The 26820-nt window shown below is 36.6% G+C and overlaps 2 protein-coding genes across 2 annotated transcripts; both read left to right on the forward strand.

Moving 5' to 3' along the window:
• The first annotated feature begins 13715 nt into the window (after positions 1 to 13715).
• Positions 13716 to 15540, forward strand: LOC106430622 (WRKY transcription factor 28-like). Its single transcript, XM_013871403.3, has 3 exons — positions 13716 to 14436; positions 14622 to 14765; positions 14855 to 15540. Exons 1-3 carry the CDS (start codon positions 13916 to 13918, stop codon positions 15204 to 15206), a joined length of 1017 nt encoding a protein of 338 aa, XP_013726857.1. The 5' UTR covers positions 13716 to 13915; the 3' UTR covers positions 15207 to 15540.
• Positions 15541 to 24817: 9277 nt separating this feature from the next.
• Positions 24818 to 26546, forward strand: LOC106430613 (probable purine permease 8). Its single transcript, XM_048766597.1, has 2 exons — positions 24818 to 25082; positions 25212 to 26546. The coding sequence occupies exons 1-2, from the start codon at positions 25052 to 25054 to the stop codon at positions 26366 to 26368; spliced, it is 1188 nt and encodes a 395-aa protein (XP_048622554.1). The 5' UTR covers positions 24818 to 25051; the 3' UTR covers positions 26369 to 26546.
• Positions 26547 to 26820: the final 274 nt, after the last annotated feature.

Consider the following 26820-nt stretch of genomic DNA (forward strand, 5'->3'; position numbering starts at 1 on the left):
AGTAATGAAACACAAAGCAATCATAAAACAATCAAACAAGATGTCGAATTAGTCTTTAAGACAATCTGAAGTCTCATGATCCATAAGGTCATCATTTTCATGGTCTAAATCATCATCAGCATCATACCCATTATCATGAACCATATGGGCTTCTGGGTTCTTTTTCTTAAGGCTCGCTTGATAGAGTTCACATAAATGTTTAGGAGTTCTACAATTCTTGGCCCAATGGTTACTCATCCCGCACCTGTGACAAACGGATTTGGTCGAGTAAGACGGCTTGGATATGCCGCCTCGACCGCGGCCAAAAATGCCTCATCCACGGCCATAGCTGGAACCACGACCACAGTTATTGTGGTTTCCATACCCACGGTCGTATGAGTGGTTGTCACGACCACCACGTCCCTTGTACCCACCACGGCCTCTGCCGTGTGATCTTCTTTCATTATATGCGTGGTTGCTTTCTTTGGGATCTTTCTTTTCTTGTTCAGCCTTGTTGGCTTCTCGTAATGGTGCTGATCCGGGAGGTCTCATCTCACTGTTCTTCATCAGGAGTTCATTATTAGCCTCGGCCAGAAGTAGGCACGAGATCAGATCAGTGTATGTGGCGAAGCCTCTCTCTCTATACTGCTGTTGCAGTAACACATTTGTGGAATGGAATGTGGAGAAGGTCTTATCAAGTAACTCTTTCTCGGTTACTTCTTCACCACAAAGTCTCATCATTGAAACTATTTTAAACAATACTGAACTGTATTCATCCACAGACTTATAGTCCATGAATCTGAGATTCTTCCACTCATATTTAGCCTTTGGTAGTAGCACCGTTTTCTGGTGATCATATCGCCGCTGTAAAGCGGTCCAAAGGTCTAGTGGATTCTCCATGGTAAGGTACTGATCTTTTAGACCTTCAATGAGATGGTGGCGTATTATACTTATCACCCTATATCGATTCTTATCATTCTCATTGTTGCCCTCGATGATAGTATCACCGAGTCCCTTTGACCTCAGGTTGATCTTTGTATCTAGCGCCCATTGCAAGTAGTTATCTCCAGAGAGATTAAGGGCAGCATAGTCTAGATTTGAGATTTTTGACATCTGAATCACATTATCAATCAGATTTTAGGGTTTCATAATGTGATCATTTGACCATAAGACAAACAAGAATCTCGGCCATTAATCAAGTTTTATGCGGCCATAAATCAATCAATAGAATCAGCTATATAAAATCTACTTGACCATGGTGCGAACAGTCCTAGTTTATAATTCTATATGTAACAAAGAGATTAGGCCACACGTCATATAATGTCATGATGCAAACTACACAAGTTCTATATATCATGCTGGTCGAGAATGCAATTAATAATATCATTCAGCTTTATATGTTATGCAAACAATCCTAACAATCGGTTTTATTTTGCAACAATATATAAAGTCTAGGGTTTCAATTTAAACAATGAGCAGCCGGTTTTAGCATTATGAAATCAAGGTTTCAAGGCCTTTAGGATTTAAATTCGAGATTAGATTATTCAATCAATCTATCAATCCTAAAACCTCAGATCATCAATCATTTAAACAAGAACAATTAAAACCGGATTCAAACTTTAGGTTTAGGGTTTCGATTCCAGAAATTAGGGTTTCTTAAATTCAGATCAGAACAATCAATAAAACAATCAACATGTTCTAAGGAATCGATTTCAAACTAGCGGTTATAAGATGATTGGTTTTAAGATATAGCCTTTTAGGGTTTCATCAAGAACAATCGGGTTTCCATAATAATGGATTAGGGGTTTTAGGGTTTGATCATTATGTTCTCAGATTAATCTGTATACCTTTGTTTTGTAGGGTTGAACCGGACCACCAGAGATGAACAGATGAAACTCGAGCTGCACACGCACGGACGCGGGTTGGTTTAGGACGTCGGACACGAACGGGAAACGCCTAGGGGCTGAGCTGATCTGATCGTCTATTGCTGGTGGCTTGGTTGGATTGCTTCACCGTGTGCAAGGGCTTTCACCGGAAAAGGAAATTTGGATTGCCAAGTAGAAAGGAAATCCGGTTAGGGTTTTGCCGAAAAAGGAAAGAGCCGTGGAGGCTTCTTGGTCGCCGGTGAGTTAGGGTTTTTAGGGTTTTACTGGTCGGACTATTAGCTTTTGATTGCAGAGAATAATCGTGCTGATAACGTGCTGTAAAAGTATGAGGAAATTGTGCGTATTATTAATGAATCAGAAGGTCCCTTTATATAGGGATTACAAAGTATAGAAATATAGAAAGAGTACAAAAACCTAATCCAACTAGAATTAGGAAAACTACTAAAACAGAGAAAAAGAAAACTAGACATATGGCCGACTCTGAACTTCCATGTGGTCGACTGGACCTTATCTTCTGGTCTTGGTTATGGGCCATCCACTTAATGATTTATAACACTGGAAGAATTGTTATTTATTTTTTCGATAAATAAAGAATGGCATTAAGATGTAAATAATTTGAAAAACTGATGGCGTAATCATATTAGAGATCCTAATATAAAAAAGGGATTGAGCCAAAAATTCGCAGCCAATTACTTGGGACACAAGAGCTTTTTTTCTTCCATGTCACCTAACCGCTCCTCTCTTCATCATCCCTCCCTTCATTTACTCCACCGTTACTGAAGAAGCCATTCGCCAGATGCTCCACCACTACTAAAGCCATTATTGATGTAATCAAACCAGCCATAACGAACCCTTGTTCGACTTCCTCTCCACACCTATTTATTATTCCATGGCGACTATGATCCGGATCCAACAGAAATATGGCGATCTTAACAGTAAATCATTGAATTTCGGATTCGCATGTTTAGGATGATTCAGAACTTTGGATTAAGTTTGAAGCAGAATCAGCAATCTGCAAATCGGTTCTTAGATGTCCAATGGAAAGTCTAATTAATCAATATTCCGCCTTCATCCCCTGCCTCTCTGGCTTCGTTGCTGGTGTTACAATCAATATTCAGCCATTAAGCTGCTGGGTTTGTAATTTATATTTTTTAGTTGATGGTTAGTGTTTTCTGCTCAGGTCATGTTGGGATTTAGGAAGAAGATGAGACGCTTATATTCTAACAGCAGATGAGTTTCTCCCATTGTTATGGCTTCTTCTCCTATTGTGCCTTCTTTAGTTGTCGTTGCAAGAGCCACTAGAGTTGTGTGTCTTCTTCTGAGAGATCTTTTAGCATGTTGCAATGTCCCAGGAACTATCAATGGTTGCTCCGATGGTGTAAGAGCAAGCAGGATAACACGGGTCTCGAGTTTGATTCGTTGGGCTCATTTTGTCTAAACATTCGTAATATGGAAATGTATCACACTCTATATCAAAATATATGTGAAAGTTTCTAACTTTTGTCTTTGCATATCTTACTGAAGCAACATTAGAGTGATGTAAGAGACAAAAAAGGAGAAGATGAGGGACAAAAAGAAGATAATGGGAAGCTATGAGTATGGTTCGATTAGGTTCTTAAGTGAATCTAAAGACATTGATGGCAGCGGTTGAGAATCTGAGGTTTGTTGCACTCCATTACTCAAGATTACTGACTGCTGCGGTGTAGGTGGATCCTCCTGCCGTGTCTGTTCCGGCGGTGCCCCAAACTGACATTGATAAATCAGACAGAGGTTAATGTTATATAGCTTTATGTTCGTCGTATAAATCAGACAAACCCACAACTATTTAAACACAGAAAAAAACACCAAACTGATAATAGCAACAACCACATATGAAGCAAAAATGGATTATAAAAGTATGTCAGCAGGTTAGAAACCTTGCCTGAAAACCTTTTTTGAAGTGATCCTAACCAAGTTGGACATCTTCATGATTACGGATTTACCATAACTGCATTTATTATGAAAATAGATGTTTGTTTCACTTTCTCAAAAAAAAGAGAGATGTTTGTTTCAGCAAACAACAAAGAAATATAATTTCTATTGTTTCATATTAGTTGATGTTTAAGGTTTTTGCACAATTATTAAGAAATTATTTATTTTTATTTATTTTGTATTAATTAATCTAACTAACCAATTAAAAACATTCAGGAAAATATAATTGGTCAAAAACACCAAACAACATTAAAGATTTGCATAAAAATCTGAAAACATTGTTTAAATTGAAACAAAAATAAAATCTTAAAACACCAATTAAAATGAAACAACGAAAGTATAAGATAAATGTGTAACGGAATCTCCGTGAAACATTTAGCACCATAAAAGAACATGTAGGGTTTTCTTCGCCAATTTTTATTTTTAGTCACAATATGTCTCATATATATTAGAAATAAATAAATACGATAAATTAAAATAAAAAAAATAATGAAATAACCCGGGCATAGCCTGAGACAGCCCCTAGTTTTACTTTAATAGTACTATAGATGGTTGTAAGAATTAGTCACATATGATTGGTTAAATAAATTCTGGAAGAATTGTTATTTATTTTTTCGATAAATAAAGAATGACATTGATATGTAAATAACTTGAAAAATAAAGAATGACATTGATATGTAAATAACTTGAAAAATTAAGGGCATAATCATATTAGGAATTCTGTTTTAATAGTATAGATTGTCAAATGATCATCTTGATCAAATCAGTTATATTCCCAAATAAACATGAATTGAGTTTGTATGGACCGTGTGTGGTAACCATAAAATGTAGTTAATCATGTCGACTCAAAATAATAATGAAATTTATATTTTTTGTTCTTGCAAGTTCCTTTAAACATGATTACATTTAAACAAAAAAGAAAGAAATAGAAATGTGATTATTTTATCAGAAATTGTTTTTAAGTCTAGCTCAGTTGGTAGAAGGAAAGTCTTTAAACCTTGAAGTTGATTTACCCAAAAAATTCCTTGGTCCTTTATCTATTTAACATTTTTACCAAAAAAAATCTGTTCTCTTTTTTTCATCGGGGGTGTGTATGTGATCCACCTCTGGCTAATGGAAGCACTGACCCACGCTCAAATACGAACGAGCAAATTGGAATTTGCAACAAACACCTTAGGAAAGTTTACCAGCTCTCTAGTTATGGATTGGAAAAAAAATTGAATACGGAAAACTGAATTGAATCCGATCTATAAAGGTACTATCGAATCTGAACAGAAATTAGTTAAATATATAAACGGGTTTAAAATTTTGTTATCTAGAGAATTGGAATCGAATCAGATCCGAAAAAAATATTTCGAATATCCGAATCAGATTTATATTTAAATATAATAATTATTTTTAGATTTAATATATAAAGTTATGAAAATATATAATACGCTTGAATTTTTTTAATATACTTGAAAATATATACAAATAGTCAAAAGTAAATGTTTAAAATAACTAAATAATACTCAAAATACCAAAAGTACTTGAAATATCTATTGATCCTCTATCCAAATATTTAAACCAAACCAATTTTTATGTTAAGTTTAGGTATTATGGGATAAACTATTCAAATTTATTATTTAGAGTTTTAGATTTTAAGAAATTTAAAGTATATATGAATTTTAATTTTTTCTAAAAAAAATAAACGGGTTATCCGAACTTGAACCTTACCCGCAAAAAATGTATTAAATCCGATTCTTATAAAAACTTGAATGGAACTGAAATTTTCAACCCCAAAAATCCAAAATCTTAATAGCCCAAAATTAAATTTGAACGGATATCCAAACGCACGTCCCTACCCGACTGGCATCAGCAACTCAACCTTTCGAAAAATGATGTGTGTGAAGTCAGATAATACAAGAGATTCCTTTTTATTCATATATGCAAACAAATAAATTTATTGTCACACACCTAACAACAAACCTGCCCCAATTATTCTTTTCAAAAGATTACAAGTCAACATTTCATTCTCTCCTTTTTGGGTCAAATTAACTCTCTTTTTTCTTTTTCTTTTTCGTCTTACCAGCTAATATATTCATATTTAAACATACAAGTTAATCTACGTATTTTTGCTACAGTATTATTATAATATCTTTATAAGTTAGGCACATATCTCCAAAATACGTTAGACATTTCAATGGCAGACTGATATAACTATATATGTGTATGTGTGTATATATAGCATAATGTTTTTCTTTTCTCTTACAAGTTACAAATACATAAATCCACGGTCTCACTTAGGGGAACTAGCACACCAACAAAAGATTCACGTTAATTAAGTAAGAAAACCTATATGAAATGTGGGGCTACATTCAGGCAGGTGAAGCTTTATGGATATGGTAGCGCAAACGATAAGACACCAGTTACGCCGTTCATGCCTAAATAAAACTATAAATGTGTTTTGATATCTACTCAGCATGCCTAGAGCTACTACTCTATATGCAGTAGAAGATTAAATTATTCCATGAAGATATTATTCTATTAGCTAGCTGTGTTATCCGATAATGGTTGAAGTTTATCTTCCTAGTTAAATAATCATTCCATTTGATGTGTTTGGTCAAATGAGAATAGTTGATGTCTCTTTTGGTTCATCGAGAATTATTCACTCGTTTTATTTTCGAGAAAAGATTACTTCATTGGTATTGCTTTTCTTGAAACGTTTTTCATGATATTCCGTTTTTGACCAAAAAGAGGCTGAACACATGTGAATTATGGGTTAACTTTGCTCATTAATAAAAGATCAGTACACTCCTAATCAAGTCTAAGCTAAACATGTGAATTAAAAAATAGTGTATTCATAATATCATAGTGACTAAGATATTTGAGTATGTCACGTTGGGACCATCCATAACGTTCTAGTAATTATATAGAGATTAGCAGACGTAATTCATTGTAGTTTATAATCCAAAAACTTAGTTGTGCCGTGTACACACCAAACAAAAGAAGATTTTATGTAGGATCCCTAAAAAATAATAATTCAAATCCTTCGCCTACCAAATTGATTGATATCATTCAAATTACTATAAAAAATAAATTTTATTGTTAAATAAGAGGCTCAATTGTAGTATTTATGAATCAAATCCACAGAGAGCGTGTGCACATAATAGACTCAGTACAGTTGCGATTAAGCCATGAAATAAATATGAAAACAGTAAATAGCAGTAAATAAAGGTGAACAAGGCAGTTGTTCAGTAGTTGTTCGATGGAAGGAGATTGCTAGACTAATGGTTTTAGGCAATCAAAATTTTAGAGATATATAATGTAACAGTATCATGATCGTAGAACTCGAATTCTAATGCAAAGATATCCAGCTTTCGCTGCGAGTCTAATCAATTGACTAAGTCCAGTATCTTAACTGTCGCCGCTTGTTGATACGGATCGAGCGTCGATCGATGCTATTGAGTTAGCATGGATCGACGCTTCCTTAGGCAAGCATTATCGATCTGATATATGTGTTCAGTAGTCTTAACTAAATCAGTTGTCGCTTGTTTCTAACAATCGTAGCTCAATAGAATCTATTTTGGTGCAAAACCTACCGTTGTAGTTGTCCACATCCTAATATCAAGATTCTAGTTAGCCACTCTAGAACAAAAGCAGTAAAATCAGTTCTAATGAATGATGTTTAATTAGTACCTTAGCAATTTTATAGTTATGGTTAATCCTTCAAAACCCTAATTAATCCCTAAACCTAGCAGGTGGATCTACTCAAACATGATAGTTGTCACAAAAATAATAGAAAGAATAGATGAAATAGAAATAAATATAAAACCAATGGAGTTATAAGAAGACTCTGAAGGAGTTGCTCTCTTCTCTACTAACCTAAGAGAAAACCTAAGCAATAGAATAGAAAGTGTAGCAGTCAACAATGGCTTAGAAAACATATAAATAGGATTTAAGTTGTGCACGGGCATTCTGGTAAAATTGGTGATTTCTATTCTTAAGTGGGTCATGAATTTAGGCCCGACACGTCTTCTGGGATCATCGTCGATCGATACCAAGGGTCTGTCGTCGATCGATATTCTTTCATCTCCTCGACAGCGTCTTCTCGCGAGGCAGATATATCACTCTTCAGTAAATCGGGCATAACTTGTGATATAGGATGCTGATTGACCTTAACTGGCGATATTGGAAAGCTAACTCAAAGCGATATCTTGTGTCAAAAGATGAGCTTAATCGAACTATGGGAAGGTCTTTATCCATAGTAAATATCGGATGCGTCTGTGCAGTTCTGCACCTCAAAAAGCTCAATAATCACCAAAGTTTTCCAGAATGTACCTGAAACTGAAAAATACTCTAAAACATACTCCAAACCCATATAATAGACTCTAGAACAACTATTTACCATGGTATAAATGTGGTAAAATCCATGGTATATCAACTCCCCCAGACTTATCCTTTTGCTTGTCCTCAAGCAAAACAAAGAGTAGTCTTTATGAAAGAGGTTTGAAAACACAGAGACTCACATAATTTTATACTTGCTATCATCACCTCTTCAATATTGCAAATCACATCAGATCAGTGCCAACTTTAGAGGCACTTTATGTACTAGGCCTTAGCTTAGCAACCAAACTATCCAGCCCACTGCTGAGCTGATTCCGCCTGACATACCCCTCTATTGACCTCATTTCTGCATATAAATGTGTAGGCTAAATCTTGAGAATATCGATCAAAGGACACCTGGACTCTTACCCCAACAAGTATTTGAACACATAGGTAGTCTTCTCTGATCATTTTCCTCTCTCTTCTCTCTACCCTCTTCTCTGAATCTTTTTTTTCTTTTTCTTCTCGATTTCGATTTTCTTTTTCTTTTTTTTTTCTTTTTTTTCTTTGACAAAGTGTAGCTAGGCGAATAGTGGAGTCATCAGTAATGTACCTACCTCTCACTTCCAACGATGTGTGATCATTCCTTTGAATTAGAATAGTGGGGTCATCGGTAATGTACCTACCCCTCTACATCTCAGGAAATCATATCAATCTTTTCTTTTATAGATGCTGAAGAGAGGTGAGAGAGACCAGAAACACACAGACTTTTACCTCCCAGACTTGCAGAAGAAATCCGATCTAGTGTATACCAAACCCCAAAATAAGCAAGTTAGATTAAGGTTGGAAGTTAGCTTTGATTCCTTTAGACTTTCTCAGCTAGCGTATGTGTTATTGGCTGGTGATCCACTTTGGCATTTCCATTCATCACACCATGCAGTCAATAAACTCAAATAATAGTGTTTGAGAGTGGTTAGATAATAAGTAAAATTGAAAAAGTTCATCATCCCCTTCTTGTGGCTTAGAAAACATATAAATAGAGTTTAAGTCATGCAGGGGCATTCTGGTAATAATGTGGTGATTTCTGGGCTTATGTCGGCATGAATAGGCTCGGTCCGTCTTCTGGGATCACCGTCGATTGACACCAAGGATCTGTCGTCGATCGACATTCCTTCATCTCCTCGACAGTTTCCTCTCACGAGGCAGACGTACCATTCTTTAGTAAATCACGCATAACTTTTGCTATAGGATGTTGATTGGCCTCAAACCGGCGGCATTGGAAAGCTAACTCAAAGTAATATCTTGTGTCAAAAGATGGGCTCAATCGAACCATGGGAATGTATCTATCCATAGCTAATCATCAGACGCGTATGCGCAGTTCTGCACTTAAAAAAACTCAATAATCACCAAAGTTCTCTGGAATGTGCATGAACCTGAAAATACTCTAAACACATATTTCAAACCAATATAACTGACTCTAAAACAACCATATACCATGGTATAAATGTGATAAAATTCATGGTATATCATGGATTTGTGAGCGAAACAAATAGACCATCATATTTTTGTTTTTATCTTGCCATATTTTAATGATTTTTACAGTAACTGTTTTACTTTGACCATACTAAGGTTGATGTATGTCTCCTTCTAATTTGTCATGTCGGTTAAGTATTTTTTTTTGATAACTATGTCGGTTAAGTATTATATGTCCTATTCTCCTATCATGTTTCTATCAATTTCCCTGATGAAAACGATTACAAGATACATAAAAAACAATTATAGCATAAGGTTCGTAACAACTTCCCCCACGATTAACGCATAAGAAATTGTACTATTATTTATTCCAATTTTATAAAAAGGGTTGTCATAGTTTACATAATGTTAATATATAATTGAATTAGATTGGTTTGGCCAACCTTTTCTTAGTATACTTTTTACTAGTTTATAATGTGTACATTTCAATGCTCCTTTACTTACCCAGGAAAGTTCTAATGTGAAAAGAAACTGTGGTAGCGTAAAGATGACCTCATTTATCAGTCAGCATAAGAGCACTTTTAAGAAAAAAAAATTTAAAAATAAGCGGACTCCACTGAAACAGACAGTCCGCGATTGATTCGTTTTTAATTTTTTTTTTAATCGGACAAAAAAAAAGAAAAAACCTAAGAACTCAGCCCCCTAGCGTTAATCATGATCTAACGATCCACTTCACTCAAAAGTGTCCCATGTGTAACAAACTTTCCTTGAATGTTACATATTTACAGCATACGGAGGGTCATAGTATTATATATAATATTTTCTATTAAAAAATTGTAGGATCAAAAGAATTATATCTATATATTATTATACAAAATATGTAGGGTCTGTAAATTATTGCATTTTGACTAGGAATTCTAAATCCATTATCAAGCAAGGTTCATGAAGCAGTAAGCGACGAACTGAAGAAGAGAGGACAGCCTAGCACGTGCCAAGTCATGTGTCGGCAACGGTCAAAGGCCGGTGGCAGTTTTACACGTGGCTGCCTAATACTCCCAAATTATTTTTGACTTCATTTTTTCACGAATTGTACAAAATATTCATAATTTAAAATTATATTCAATTCGTTATTTATTTTGTTTAAACCAGAAATTGAATAATCGTAATTGTATGAAAAAATAATATTAATATCAAATATTTATTAAAAAGAATTAAATAATAAATAATAATATTTTAAGAATATATACATATATTTGGATTTTTTATATATTTTTAATTTAATTTTTTATTTTATCTATACAAATTAAATTTAATATCTAGTTAAAATATAAAAAAGTTCAAATATTCAAATACTGAATATTTATGTAACGGTAGATCTGATAGAACCAAATATCTAATTATTTTAATAAAAAAATTGATCATAAACACCTTTAAAATCTAGGAGTGGACAAAAAAATCTAACCGAACAGAGTTAAACCGATCAACCGAACGGAAACCGATCCAAGCCAAACCAAAATCTATTATCAAATAGTTTGGTTTAAGATTTTTTCAACCCGAACCAACCGAACCGAAGTCAGACCGAGTTAAACCGAGCCGAAAAACCCATGTGTTTTTATTATTATTTGAATTAAACATACTAGCAATATACAATATACTAAAATTCTAAGACTAAAGTCACTATTAACTTTATTAACGATGTTTGTTTTTTAATTTCTATTTACTTTAATTAACTTTGGTTTGATTGTGTTTTCGTAAACTTTGTGTGGTCTTTTAAAGTTTTCCGTTTCAGTTTTATATTAGATTTAATTTACGTAGTTTATTTTTAAAAGGCATTATTAACAATTTTCTTAATTTAATATTTACTTTAGTTAACTTTGATTTGATTGTGTCTTTTTAAAGGTTTTTGTTTCAGTTTAATAATAAATTTAGTTTACATAGTTATTTTTTCATAATTTATTTTTTTCATAATCACACATGCGTTTATGTTCTAAAATTTGATTTTTCTTTAAAAAACTAAACTAAAAAAAAAACAATTAAACCGAATCGAAACACAAACCAAATCGAATACAAACAGAACCGAAACCGATTCAAACCATACTAATTATGGTTTATTTCAGTTGAAAAATTTCTAGAACCAAACTAACCAAACCGAACCACATCCAAACCAAACTGATGAAATAACCGAAGTGGCTACCCTACTAAAAACTATGATATTCGCTTCGTATCCATCCTTACTTCTCAGCAAGTGAACGGTGACTGTTTCAAAAATTTAATTAGTTTTAACTTAAAATAGTTATAGAAAACCTGCGGAGACCGGGACTTCTCTCTCTCCTCTCTGAGATGAGATGAAGCTTTCTTCGGTGCTCTATCGATTCTTCGATTCCTTTTCTTTACGTCTTGCCTTTGGGAAGCCGTTGCTCTTTAAGCAGGCTTCGCCGGCTTTGCTTCTGGGAGAAGATGATTCGTTTTACATCTTTCTCGCCGGCTTATTCTCCCGCATCGTATGGTCCTTTCGTTTCGATGGCGGTTTTGGTTTGGTTTCTATGGTTTCTCGAGTGGTGATTCGGTTGATTACATGCTTGATGTGACGGATGAGCTCTCGAATTGTTCGATTGATGCTCTCTGATGATCTGAAATTAAGTGGTGATGGTGCATGGATGGTGAGTGAGGGATTTCTAATCGTTTGGGTGATGGCTTCGTTTCTGGATGAGATCTCGACTTCTCGTTTTGACGCTCTCCGGTGAAAAGAAGCAAAGGTGAAGAAGTGGTGAGTTTGGGTAAGCGCTTGCTCCCGTCGAGGTCCGGTGAAGCACCGTTCAGTTCCCGGCGAGGTTCGGTGAAACGCCATCCAGTTTTCGGCGTGTTCTCTTTGGCGGTGGTGGTGACGTGTGTCATGCCTCGCTGTCGTGGTTTCGACACGTCTCGTCTTCGGGGGAGAATCGAAACGGTGTCACGTGTTGGTTTGGGCCAGTATGTGGGCTTTTAGGTTTAATTTTGTTTTGGGTGTTTGTGTTTGGAATAGATACGGGTGTTTGTGTTTGAAATCCTATCTATAGGTTTTTTTTTTTGTTGGGGTTTGGATTTCTGTATTTTTTCGTGAATAATAATATCAGATGGAAAAAAAAAAGAACTGTGTCTGTTTCCAGTTCCTAGTAGGCCATAGTCTTCGCTGATTTCATAAGACTTTTCTTCCCTTAGTTTTTTCTCACTGTTCCACGTGTAGAGTAGAAAAATATCAGGTGTGAACTTTTCATATCTTACTTTTTAGCCCCACTAAAAAGGCAGCACACCAAACGAGCCCAAACATTTATAAATGTTTTATATTTTTATCGAATGTGGCAAAACAATTAAAGAGGATTTTGTGAAATTTTAGAGAAGGTACGAATTCAAAGACTCGAACTATTATATAAGGACTTGCCATTAAATATCCGATTGTTTTAAATCACATTAATTTAAGCATTATAATTTGAAAAATACGGTCTATGTTTTCTGAAAATCTTTTTTTTTTTCTTTTATTATTAATCTGGTATTTCAAACATATGGATAAATCAAGCCCCCCCCCCCCCCCCCCCACCCTAAAGTCCATGGATAACTTTTTCTATAAATATTCAAATAATACCTAATTACCTACAACATATTTACATATTCATGTGACCACAAAATAAATATAAAAAATATCTTTGAATGCAAAAAAAAAAAGATATCTTTGAATCCGAATTGATTAGCTTTCCAAAATTTACTTACCATTAGACCACCATTTTGTACGTCTAATCTGTTTCCTCATTAAAACACACTTGTTCAACTTTTTTTTTGTCAAATTATCTTTGCATAAAATGCTTATTGCCAAAAACTAAAAAGTCATCCTAAAGGCATAAACTGATATTCAATTTAATTGGATTCTTTAAAAGAGTTTAATATTTATTATGTTTAAATAAAAGTTAGAGATTAAATATGCCGAAATTAGAGAGTTGAGGATTTAATAAGCCAAAAACCCGCGAATATATATAAACTTTCTTGGTTTTCACATTATTAGTTTTAATTTATTTGGTCAAAAAATTGTTTGGTCAACAATTGAATCTAAAGCAGAAATACGTTTTACTATTGAGAAAAACTAAGTTATGGGGAAAAATAAAAGGTATTAACACACGTACCACTGAATTATATATATCCCAATGAACTTTTAAATAACTCATTTCCTAATCAAATTAGCCAAAGCATACAATTATTCACCACTATTTATCTCTCATCCTTTTTGAGTTTCAAAATGCATAAATACAAGAAAGAGAGACGAACGCTAGTTAATGTCCAAGTACCAATCTATACCTAATAGGAAAAAAAACTTATCCCCAAACCTAAGAAACTTTCTCCCCAAGCACCATTTTATCTTCTTTACTTTCTTTCACGTTTTTTTCTTCTCTTCATTTTTCTTCACCATGTCTAACGAAACCAAAGATCTCTACAACTACCAATACCCTTCATCTTTCTCTTTGTACGAAATGATGAATCTCCCTTCTTCAGCTCAATCTTCTTATGGCAACAACGGTTTCGATCATGGCCTCCACAGTTCTCCGGGTGCGTACGACTCTCTACTTCAGAAAACTTTTGGCCTTTCTCCCCCTTCCTCGGAGGTTTTCAACTCTTCTATCAATCAAGAATCAAATCTCTGTGCAACTAATGACGTTACCGGTGAGACTCCCACTAGGGTTTCAGCATCTTCTTCCTCTAGCGAGGCTGATCATCCCGGCGAAGACTGCGGTAAGAGCCAGAGGAAACGAGAGTTGGTTGAAGATGGACGTGAAGAAAATCGAAGTTCTAAAACAGTGTAAGTCACTTATATAAAGGAAATAAATATCACACAAGAAAAAAATCTCAAAATAACATTATTGAAAGTTAAAAAAAAAAGGATTATTTCTACTTTATATGAAATATTATGAAATAAAAAATTGACCCCATCTGTTAGAAATTCAATATCGTATGTTGAAGTAATTTTATAATGCATGATTTCAGAGACAAAACGAAAAAGAAGGAGGAGAAGAAAGAAAGAGAGCCACGAGTCTCGTTTATGACTAAAAGTGAAGTTGATCATCTCGAAGATGGTTATAGATGGAGAAAATACGGCCAAAAGGCCGTCAAAAATAGCCCTTACCCAAGGTACTTTAATTTCATACTTATTTTTCATTTGCATTTAATTGTTTTAGATAAAAATATACTGGGTACTAATAATTACAAAACGAAAATAGGAGTTACTATAGATGCACAACGCAAAAATGCAACGTGAAGAAACAAGTGGAGAGATCATTGCAAGATCCAACAGTTGTGATTACAACTTACGAGGGTCAACACAACCACCCGATACCGACTAATCTCCGGGGAAGTTCCGCCGCGGCTGCTATGTACTCCGCTAACTTCATGAATCCGAGAAGTCTTAAACATGATATTTTTCGGACGGCGGCTTTGGATTATGGATACGGACAGAGTGGTTATGGTAGTGTGAATGCTAACCCTAGTTCTCATCAAGAGTATCGCCAAGGAAGTGAATATGAGCTCTTGAAGGAGATCTTTCCTTCCATTTTTTTCAAGCAAGAGCCTTGATTGATCATAGCTATAATTAAACTACATATATACACTTATATATTACTTCTATATACATATACTGGGAGAGAGATTTCAATATATAAGTAACTTAAAGATCTATTAACTCTCTTATTTGCATGTACATATTTGTTTATGAGAGAATGAGATATAAATGGGGCTTGGATTATATTTTATGATGTTTAATGGGTCAACATTAGAGATATTTTCTGTTTCATTTCTTTTTGTAAAATTTTATTTCCTGTTCTTGTTGGTTTTTATTACATGATGTTATTGTGTTGTGTAATGTGCACTATCAAATATAGAAGAGAATAATACAGTTCCAGCTAAAATAGATGTTCCATATGTTACGTTCTTATGTTGTTTTTGGTAGCTTGATCAAATTGACAAGAGAAGAAGAAATTATTAATAATAATTTTAATATAGGGGTCTTGGATATAATCATTTCGAGTTGTGGACGACGAATATCTAGTGTGTGAACAAATGAAGAAAAAAAAAAGTTGAGTTCTTCTTTGTATCGTAAGAGAGAATGGACCAAATAAAGATTTGACTGCTTCTGCCTTGTTTCTTATCCTTTCTCTTTGTTTCTGCCTTTTTTCTTATCCACACACATTGAAACATAGACTGTGAAAAAAAAAATCATACTGTGGACCAGTAGTATAACCCCTACCATCATCAGAACTGAAAACAATATATATATATATCAGAAACAAGTCAAGTATTAGAAAAAAAACCCAGTAAGAAACGAATCTAAAAAAATGCTGAGAATACTGGATTCTTAACTAGAATCCTGATCGGTTAATCGGAAAGTAAATTGAATATATATAACTCCTCTTTTTATTGTTTTTTTTTTGCTTAAACTTTGGTGGTCTATTCTTATTGTTCTGAAGCGGGAAATGAAAAGTTTTTTTTTTTGGTGTAAAAAATCGTAATACGTTAGGTCACCGTGGCGAATTGCATTGATTTGGTTGTGTTATACAGTAATCCGATTTCTAACCGCCTAGAGCGCCGTTTTTCAAAACGCGGCCGATTATTTACTTGAACGGTGTTGTTCAAAATCCATAATTATTTCTGTATTGTTGTTCTTGAACCTTATTCAAGAGTAAATACAAAAAAATATGTGAATCATTTGAGTTTTAAAGTGACAGATTGATGAAAAATATGTTAAATCAATAAACAAAACTGAAATACAGTCGGCTGCCATTTTTTAGGTTTCAAAATTGGCAGAGAAGAAGATGAATTCATATTTACAATTATACCCCTTTATTAAAAAGAAAAAAAAACAATAATGTAAGAGTTTGAGTTTTAAACAAAGGGCAAGAGCATAATATGTAAAGAACACGAGCCAATATACCATTTAAATGTTTAATGTTCTGTTCTAAATATATATAATTACAATAACAAGGAGTAGTTTATATGTAAATTATTTGTAAGAGTATGAAACCATAGATATATAGGGACTACGACTAAAATGTAGAGTATATGTATAAAATATGGTATTTATACATATAAAAATACAAAAAAATCTCCCCGTGTATTCCCGAGTTTTCCCCGTTTTTTCAATAAATCACTAGGCCCGAGTGTGCCGCACGCGTAGTGCCTAGCGAGTTTCCGAACAAGGAATTTACCTAACAAAAACAAAAAGAAGCCAGGATTTTAAAAAGAGAAAGCAAAGTTATAAAAGATCTTCCGGGAGAATCGAGTAATTGCCAAACTCCCAAGACAATTATAGTGACACGAAAAAAAAAATTATAGTGACACAAAGAGTTAAATAAAAAATAAATTAATACATACAAATATCGAAAGTTCCCTTCGAAACTATTAACGAGTTTTCTTTTTTAGCAACAATATCTAACTAAGTAGCCAATCCAACCGGTTCGGAAAGCTAAGCCGGTAGGTAGAATCGACATAAAGAATAGCTGAAGGAGAACTCCTCGCACCACGTGCAAGCTTATCCGCCAAAGTGTTTTGTGCTCTTGGTATATATCTGATCCGAAAGTCAGGGAAAAAAGTTTTACTGCGGTTGAATTCTGTAGAGAAAGCTGGCTATTCTTCAAGTGACGACACCATCTTCACCAATTAAGAACAATCCATCGCAAACACTACATCAGAAAATTCAAGGGTCTTCATGCACTCTATTTCTCATATTAGTGCTTCAAACTCAGCATGCAAGGGTGACAGACTTCTACGAAGATTCATCGCTCCCATCATAACATATGTTGAGCCATTCTGTCGGCAAAACCAGCCTTGTCCGGTATATACATCTTCTTCTTTCCAAGCTCCTTCAATGTAACAAATTCTGATATTCTCCAAAGAAAGATAATCAGGCGCTTGTTGCAATTTTCATTTGACCCATTCACTAATTGAGCCTCCTTCCATACCGTACTTTCCACAACGGCTAGGCGAAGTATCTCATGCGGGTTGTCATTCTTATTGGAGTATATCTGATCATTTCTTGCCTTCCAAATATACCATAGTATCCAAGGAAAGTATTCAAATTCATCCTCTTTCGGCAGCCTCCAAAAAAGGTAATCCATATTTGTGAAAACTGAGGGCGATGGAAAAATTGCCAGCGATGAGGGGATTCTAGATAGTGCCCATGATTGTAATGCTGGTGGACACTCAAAAAGTACATGATTAGTGGACTCCTCATCTGCCCCACACATGCTACAATGTAAATCACAATCGATCCCCCGAGTCTTAAGGTTCTTCAAAACTGGTAGTACCAGATAAAATTTGCCACACAAAGTGTCTCAATTTCAGAGAACACTTCAGTTTCCAAGAAAAGGCCAGCATGGATTTTACATTTGGTCCATAAATTGTCATCCTTTTACCTCTATCTGAAAATAAGGATTCAACCTTCAAATCTGATTTTACCATATATTTACCCGACTCCGTAAAACTCCACCCGACCGTATCTGCCTTGTGTCTTCTACTCACCGCCAAGCCTCTGATGATTCACTTCGTCAGGATGGATATAAGCGTTGAGAAAATCCACATTCCATGAACAATCAACCGAATTGATGAGATGTTTTACCCTTAAAGAAGGATTTAAAAATTGAGTATGATTTTTTGGTAATGCTGACCTCGGGCGAGGAGCGGGGATCCACGGATCTGTCCATACAGAGATAGACCGACCGGTTCCCACTCTTTTGATTAGCCCTTTTTAACCAGAGTCTAGCTGAACAGATGCTTCTCCACCCGTAAGAAGATGAATAAGATCTGTGATTTTCCAGAGGGTCTGTGTTCCGAAAATATATTCCTTTAAAAACCTTTGAGAACAAGCAATCTGGTTTGTCTATCAAACGCCAGAACTGTTTAGCCAATAAGGCTGTATTGAAATCTTGAAGGTCTCTAAAACTTAGTCCCCCATCCTCCTTTTGTGTACATACATTGTCCCAAGAGAGGCAATGAATTTCTTTTTTATTCTCGCCACCACTCCACCAGAAGTGAGAAATAATACTTGTTATTTTCTTCGCTACCCCTTTTGGAAGTTGGAAACATGAATATAACGAGTTTTTAATATGGGAAATTGGGCTATATGACGTTTAAAATTTAATAATTCACTCTATATATATTGTCCTACTTACCTATATCCCATGTATTTTCTTTATAATAATTTTTTTTTTGCCCTCTGATACAACCGAGAAACCTGTAAACAAAAAATAAATTATATTAATAGTATTACCTCTCACAAATAAATTGTGGTGTATTGAGAGATATACATAGTTTTTGAAAGTAATTTTCTTTGGTAACTATGTAAAAAAATTTGTTTCTCTTTTATATTTGATCCACCGCATCACCATTGATACTCTTGGTTACTGACGGAAAGCTTCGCCGAATCTGAAACCTACTGTGTCGTCGACCATGTTCTGGGTGCATCAACACGCATGCGGCAACAGACGAGACTCGTGCAGTGAAAGACGTATGAATATTCTAGAAAACGTTGGATACAGTTGATAAAAACACCATCCTATCCTCCTCTACCTCGCCGCCCATAGTCTTCTCACCTCTTTAAAATGTTGCAATGTATTATTATTTTGTTTTATTCTATTTTACGAATATAGAATATAATGTAATTTTACAGTGAATAAGTATATATTATATTTTGAAGTTGTCTCATTGATATGAATATTGGTTAATGCATTAACCACGCTCACACAAATGATTTAATTCATAAGTTTATTCTACTTTTCATTTATATAGTATAGTATAATATTATAGAATATTATATTATATTTTCAAATTTAAAATTTGTTAAAAATATTATAAATATATATTATAGTTTATATTTGGGTTTGGGTTTAGTGATTGAGATTTAGGGTTTAGTATTTATGGATTGGGATTGAGATAATGTTTACTATTAGGGGTTTTGGGTGGGGTTATAATCCTATATTACTTCGACTATATGGACTAGAACACTAAGTTCTTATATATGTGGTCAATTAATGTGTGTCGTGGATGGCTCCTCCTTCTTTTTGTCTATTTATATAGTGTAGTATAATATTACAAAATATTATATACTATTTTCAGTTTTTTTAATTTTTAAAAATATTAAAATAGGTATTATAATTTATATTTGGGTTTGGGTTTAGTGATTGAGATTTATGGTTTAGTATTTATGGATTGGGTTCTGGGTAATGTTTAGTACTATGGGCTGTGAATGGGGTTATAATCCTATACTATTTTGGCCATATGAAATAGATCACTCAGTGCATATGTATGTGGTCAATAAATGTGTGATGTAGATGGTTTTTTTTTAAAATATGGAATAGCTGTGACCCATTCTTAAGCATATCATACATGTTGACTGGGAACTTGTTAAAAGAAAAAGTAAAACCAGTTGAAAAATGGCGTAATGTCTGACATTACATTATGTCAAAATCAGGACTATTTATCTAATTTACACTCCATATATGACTATTAGGCAAATAAACTCTTTTAATAAAACTAATAATAACAAACTTTTGATAAAAATAATTAATTTAAATCTTGTTCCAGTTCATAGGAGTATTATTAATGTAAGTATAATGAGGCCTCACTAAAAAAACAGATACCCGAATCCAAACCCAAACTCTACCCGAAATAAAAATATAGGATCGGGTTCTGATCCATCAAATAATCCAGGTTTCACATTGTGATATTTTGGATATCGGATTCGGTTGGGTTTACCCGATAACCGAAACATAACCCAAACTAAATCAAACATATGCATTTGGTATACTTACCCATGTGTGTTACAGATTATATGTTTTGAGTTTTTAATTATCATCACTGTATTTGAATGTTATAAACTTTCAAATGTTGCTATTTTGAATTTGATATGTATTGAATACTTTTTATTCAGTTTAAGTATTAAATTTTCCGTGTTTAGACTTTTAATTGTGTATTTTACTTGAGTATAACCCGAACCGATCTAAATAAAATAACTCAATCGATATATGATTATTTTATAGGTTTTAGGATATAATACAAAACCGATCCAAAATCGATGTGTTATATCCAAACTCGATCAGTACTTACAAATTTAATTTATTAGAATGAGACCTAATACGTTTTACTAATAAAACAGAAATCTAAAAACCCGATGCGAGTTCGAACTCGAAGGCTTAGGTACAATAGTGGAACATGTTTCAAATATCTCTTAGATGGGCCGTGACCCCAAATTGATCCCATTTCTTTTAGCTGGTCCCCACGTGGTATCAATGGGCCCAACATTACTTCCACAAGAAAACTTGTCCCTGAGAAGCAGAGTCCGGATCGGAGATAAAAGCTCTGTTGTTCTTGTCTAATGCCCGTATGGTGCCCGAGCAATGACCACATAGATCACAACAAGTTCGTTTTAAATATATTTTTGAAATATTCAGCATTGTTATATTAAAAGAATCAGTTTATATAGTTACGATGTTTCGAATGCCTTTTGTAGCAGCATGGGACAAGAGTCATGTAAATCATCTTCAAGCTCTGTAGATCTTATGATTCCAAGAGGATAATATTCTATTGGCCCTCTCAGATTCTATGGTCATTGCACTATCGTATCATATCTCACTGTTCGAGACTTCGAGTTAAGGTAACTTCAACTCTGTGTCTGAGTCTGTCGCGTCGTTAATGTTTTCTTGCTATCCACGTAAAATGAATCTGTCAAATTACATATCAGGCGGTGGTTGGATTGAGTTTGGATGGATCAACGGCTTAACTCTTACCGGAGGTGGTGCAGCTGCATTGTAGCAAAGGAATATGTAAGAAAAAAAAATACTTAGGAATGTTAATCTTTATCTTTCTTCTTCTGGTGAAGAAAAAACAAAGTAGCAACAGAGGAAGTGAAGCTGTCTCTTCTTCTTGTAGATACGTGTTGGACATGGAGTTTGTTCCCAACAAGTCTTATAAGATAATGGGCTCAGCCCATTTAAAAGGGGTCACTAGGAAACCCTAAACCTCTTCTTTCTATAAATAAGGAGCCAACCTTCTTTGAGACTCTTTTGGGTTTTCTTTTGGTCTCTCCTCCATCTCTCTCTACTTCTAGAGAGAGAAACACTTCAACACATGCTTTCATCTAGACACTTGTGATCCTTTGATGTAGAACTACGATTGGCTTAATCCCCTTTCGGGGTATGTAGGCAACCCTTCGCCGGGTCCAGCTACAATCATTAAACACTTTTTTTATTCTCTTCGAGTCGGCTCCATCCGGTTAAAGCTCAGCATGAAGGCTTCTCCTAATCCCACCGACGAGTCCTCGTCTCTTTCATTCACTAGTTTGTTGACAGCCTCGGTTCAAACAGTTGGCGCCTACCGTGGGGCATGGGGAAGTATCTTCGAAGAAGATTAAACTGGAGTCCGTTATGTCGTCGTTCGATCGTTTTGTCGTCACTCGACCGTTCTGTCGTCACTCGGCGCAGATCGTTCTCTCGCAGTCGCTCGACTCGATCTCTCGCGGTCACTCGGCACAGATCGTTCTCGCGCAGTCGCTTGGCTCGATCTCTCGCGGTCACTCGCTCGCTCTCCTCACTCGGCGCAGATCGTTTTCTCGTCACTCGACCGTTCTGTCGTCACTCGACCGTTCTGTCATCACTTGATCGTTTTGTCGTCACTCGACCGTTCTGTCGTCACTCGGCGCAGATCGTTCTCTCGCGGTCGCTCGACTCGATCTCTCGCGGTCACTCGGTGCAGATCGTTCTCGCGCAGTCGCTTGGCTCGATCTCTCGCGGTCACTCGCTCGATCTCCTCACTCGGCGCAGATCGTTCTCTCGTAGTCGCTCGATTTGATCTCTCGCAGTCGCTCGACTTGATCTCTCGCAGTCGCTTGGCTCGATCTCTCGCAGTCACTCGCTCGCTCTCCTCACTCGGCGCAGATCATTCTCTCGCAGTTACTCGGATCGATCTATCTTACAGTTATTTGGCACAGATCGTTCTCTCGCAGTTGGTCGGATCTCTCTCTCGCGGTCACTCGACTCGCTCTCTGTCGGTCACTCAACTCGCTCTCTTGCGGTCACTCGACTCGTTCTTTGCGGTTACTCGTCATGGATAGCTCTCACGCAGTTACTCGGCTTGGACCGCTCTGTCGCAGTCACTCGGATCGATCTCTCGCGGTCACTTGACTCGCTCTCTTGCGGTCACTCGACTCGCTCTTTGCGGTTACTCGTCATGGATAGATCTCTCGCAGTTACTCGGTGCAGATTGCGGTCACTCAACTCGCTCTTTGCAGTTACTCGTCATGGATATCTCTCTCGAAGATACTCGGCTTGGATCGCTCTCTCGCAGTCACTCGGATCGATCTCTCGCGGTCACTCGACTCGTTCTTTTGCGGTCACTCGACTCGCTCTTTGCGGTTACTCGTCATGGATAGCTCTCTCGCAGTTACTCGGCACAGATCGTTCTCTCGCAGTCCCTCGGATCGATCTATCGCGGTCACTCGACTCGCTCTCTTGCGGTCACTCGACTCGCTCTTTGCGGTTACTCGTCATGAATAGCTCTCTCGCAGTTACTCGGCTTGGATCGCTCTGTCGCAGTCACTCAGATCGATCTCTCGCGGTCACTTGACTCGCTCTCTTGCGGTCACTCGACTCGCTATTTGCGGTTACTCTTCATGGATAGCTCTCTCGTAGTTACTCGGTGCAGATCACGGTCACTCGACTCGCTCTCTTGCGGTCACTCGACTCGCTCTATGCGGTTACTCGTCATGGATATCTCTCTCGCAGATACTCGGCTTGGATCGCTCTCTCGCAGTCACTCGGATCGATCTCTCGCGGTCACTCGACTCGCTCTCTTGCGGTCACTCGACTCGCTCTTTGCGGTTACTCGTCATGGATAGCTCTCTCGCAGTTACTCGGCGCAGATCGTTCTCTCGCAGTCCCTCGGATCGATCTCTCGCAGTCCCTCGGATCGATCTCTCGCGGTCACTTGACTCGCTCTCTTGCAGTCACTCGACTCGCTCTTTGCGGTTACTCGTCATGGATAGCTCTCTCGTAGATACTCGGCTTGGATCGCTCTCTCGCAGTCACTCGGATCGATCTCTCGCGGTCACTCGACTCGCTCTCTTGCGGTCACTCGACTCGCTCTCAGCGGTTACTCGTCATGGATAGATCTCTCGCAGTTACTCGGCTTGGATCGCTCTCTTGCAGTCACTCGGATTGCTCGCAAGTCTCGAGCATGACGTGATACCGCGAAGACACGTCCACCCGTGACGATTTGATTGTGATGGTTCGCTCATGGCGGTACGTTCATGATGATGTCTATGGCGGCTTGTCTTTGGCAGTTTGTCGATTGACACTTCATCCATGGCAACTTGCTCCGATGGTTCAGAACACTGTCCTCACAGATCGTTCGCGCAACCATCCCGGAGTAAGAAGTCTGATCGGAATCAGAAGTATGTCGATGACAGCTCGCCCGAGACAGTCCGCCTATGACACTTCATCTATGGCAACCTAACCATGACGGCCCATTCATGATAATCGTCTGCGACATGGGTAAAGCACTGAGTCCATTTTCTTATAAACCCTCTTCGTCTTCGTAAAATTCATTGAGATCAACTCCATCTCTCTCAACGAACTGGGGGATTTACTGTTGGACATGGACTTTGTCCCCAACAAGGCTTATAAGATAATGGGCTCAGCCCATTTAAAAGAGGGTCACTAGGAAACCTAGACCTCTTCTTTCAATAAATAAGGAGCCAACCTCCTTTGAGAAACACTTCAACACATGCTTTCATCTAGGAACTTGTGATCCTTTGATGTAGAACTACGATTGGCTTGATCCCCTTTCGGGGTACGTAGGCAACCCTTCGCCGGGTCCAGCTATAATTATTAAACACTTTTTTTATTCTCTTCGAGTCGGCTCCATCCGGTTCAAGCTCAGCATGAAGGCTTCTCCTAATCCCACCGACGAATCCTCGTCTCTTTCATTCACTAGTTTGTTGCCAGTCTCGGTTCAAACAATACGCGTTTGATTTGAGCTAAACAAAAGGAAAAATAAACTATTTTTTCCCCTTGCAACAAAACTTATTATAATGTCAAGTGTACTCTAGGCCTCTCTTTCTTGTTGTATCGTTGTTGACTTCTGAATCCAATCAACAGATAATAAGCCAATATTCAAGACTTCAACAAATAAAAGACGTGAAAAACTAAATCAAGTGGACAGACTAGCCAATAAGATTAGACTGAGATAACAAAATAAAGCGTTTCACCAAACTCGGTCTATTTTAACAACGTTGTGTGTATGGAGTCTGCTTAGAGCCTTAGAGCCGCCAAATAAATGGTTTCAAGAATACCAAGTCAACGGTCAACGAGAGCATATAAGCTCCATCTATATAACAGTTTCACTAAAAATCTGTAAGTCTCGTTATAGCCGACATGGAAAGAACTCAAGACCTCTATGCCAATGGTAAGAAGCATCTCTTAATGTATATATATATCCCTTTGAAAAATCATCTGAAAACATGCAGATCAATTTAATCTTACAACCACGAAATATGCCAACCATGATTGTTGTTGTTCTTTTTAATGTGTTCAGGTCAGCAGAACATAGAAGCAAACCTCGCAGATCAGGAGGAAATGAATAACACCATGGAGATCGAATCATCTCCCATACCTCAACCAAAGAATTGTAAAAGGTGGCTTCGTATCTCCATTTATGTATTCTTTGTCCTCTCCTGCCAAGCACTTTCCACAATTCTTGGAAGATTGTACTTTGAAAATGGTGGTAAGAGCACATGGATGGGAACACTTGTCCAACTAATAGGCTTCCCTGTTCTGTTTCTCTTCCGCTTCCTTTCCAAAACCAAAACACCAAAATCAACAGATACAAGTCTCAGAAAGTTCCCTTCCTTCATCACCCTTGGATCAGTTTACATTGTCACTGGACTATTAGTGTCTGCTAACTCTTACATGTCTTCTGTTGGGTTACTCTACTTGCCAGTTTCAACTTTCTCCCTCATCTTAGCGTCACAACTAGCCTTCACAGCCTTCTTCTCATACTTCCTAAACTCGCAGAAGTTCACACCGTTCATAGTCAATTCTTTGTTTCTTCTCACCATCTCCTCTGCTCTCCTTGTTGTCAACACTGATGAGTCACAAAGCACAACAAATGTTTCTAGTAGAGTAAAGTATGTGATAGGGATCATATGCACCATTGGTGCTTCTGCTGGCATTGGACTGCTTCTATCTCTTGTACAACTGATCCTCAGGAAAGTTTTAAAGAACCATACAGTCTCAACGGTCATGGACTTGGTCGCCTACCAATCTCTAGTTGCAAGCTGTGTGGTTCTCATTGGACTTTTTGCAAGCGGTGAGTGGAAGACTTTGACAAGTGAGATGGAAAACTATAAACTTGGAAAAGCACCATATGCTATAACTTTGGCCTCCATAGCTATTTCATGGCAAGTCTACACCATTGGTGTTGTGGGGTTGATCTTTGAGTCGTCATCTGTGTTCTCTAATTCCATAACTGCTGTGGGATTGCCTATTGTTCCTGTTGTCGCAGTGATAGTTTTTGGTGATAAAATGAATACGTCTAAGATCTTCTCCATCATTTTAGCTATATGGGGTTTCATTTCATTCGTCTATCAGCACTACCTAGATGAAAAGAAGTTGAAGATAAGTCATACAAATCATGTAGGAGGTCCTCGTCTACCTGTTGATGAAGGTCAAACAAACATACAAATCGTATAATCATGCATGTATCCTGTAAAGAGCGAATGTCTTTACGTACAGTTTATGCATAATGTATATACAAAAACTTGTAACTCTATATGGACAACAGTTCAGTTGTGAGTTATAACTCGTATAATCATGCATGTATCCTGTAAGTAACTGAGCATAATGATTATAGCAAACAATTTTTTTAATTTTTTCAAAATGATTAAAGTAAACACTCTTGACTTCGGATGCAACATCAGTAGATTACTGCCAAAATAAATAAATTTTCTTGAGTCGCCATTCAAGAATTCTCCAATTGTCACTTGTCAACAAGAGCCTACTAGATTATGAGGCTTCTCTGCTGTCCTTGTCACCTGCATCATATGTTCAATATAATTCCAAAAGTCTGTCACGTTTAATAATGCAGCTTGTTTTTGTGTGTATGTGGGGGGGGGGGGGGGGGGGGGGGGGTTGGGGTTGGGGTT

Source organism: Brassica napus, chromosome C8 (genome assembly GCF_020379485.1).
Source record: "Brassica napus cultivar Da-Ae chromosome C8, Da-Ae, whole genome shotgun sequence".
Lineage (NCBI taxonomy): Eukaryota > Viridiplantae > Streptophyta > Magnoliopsida > Brassicales > Brassicaceae > Brassica > Brassica napus.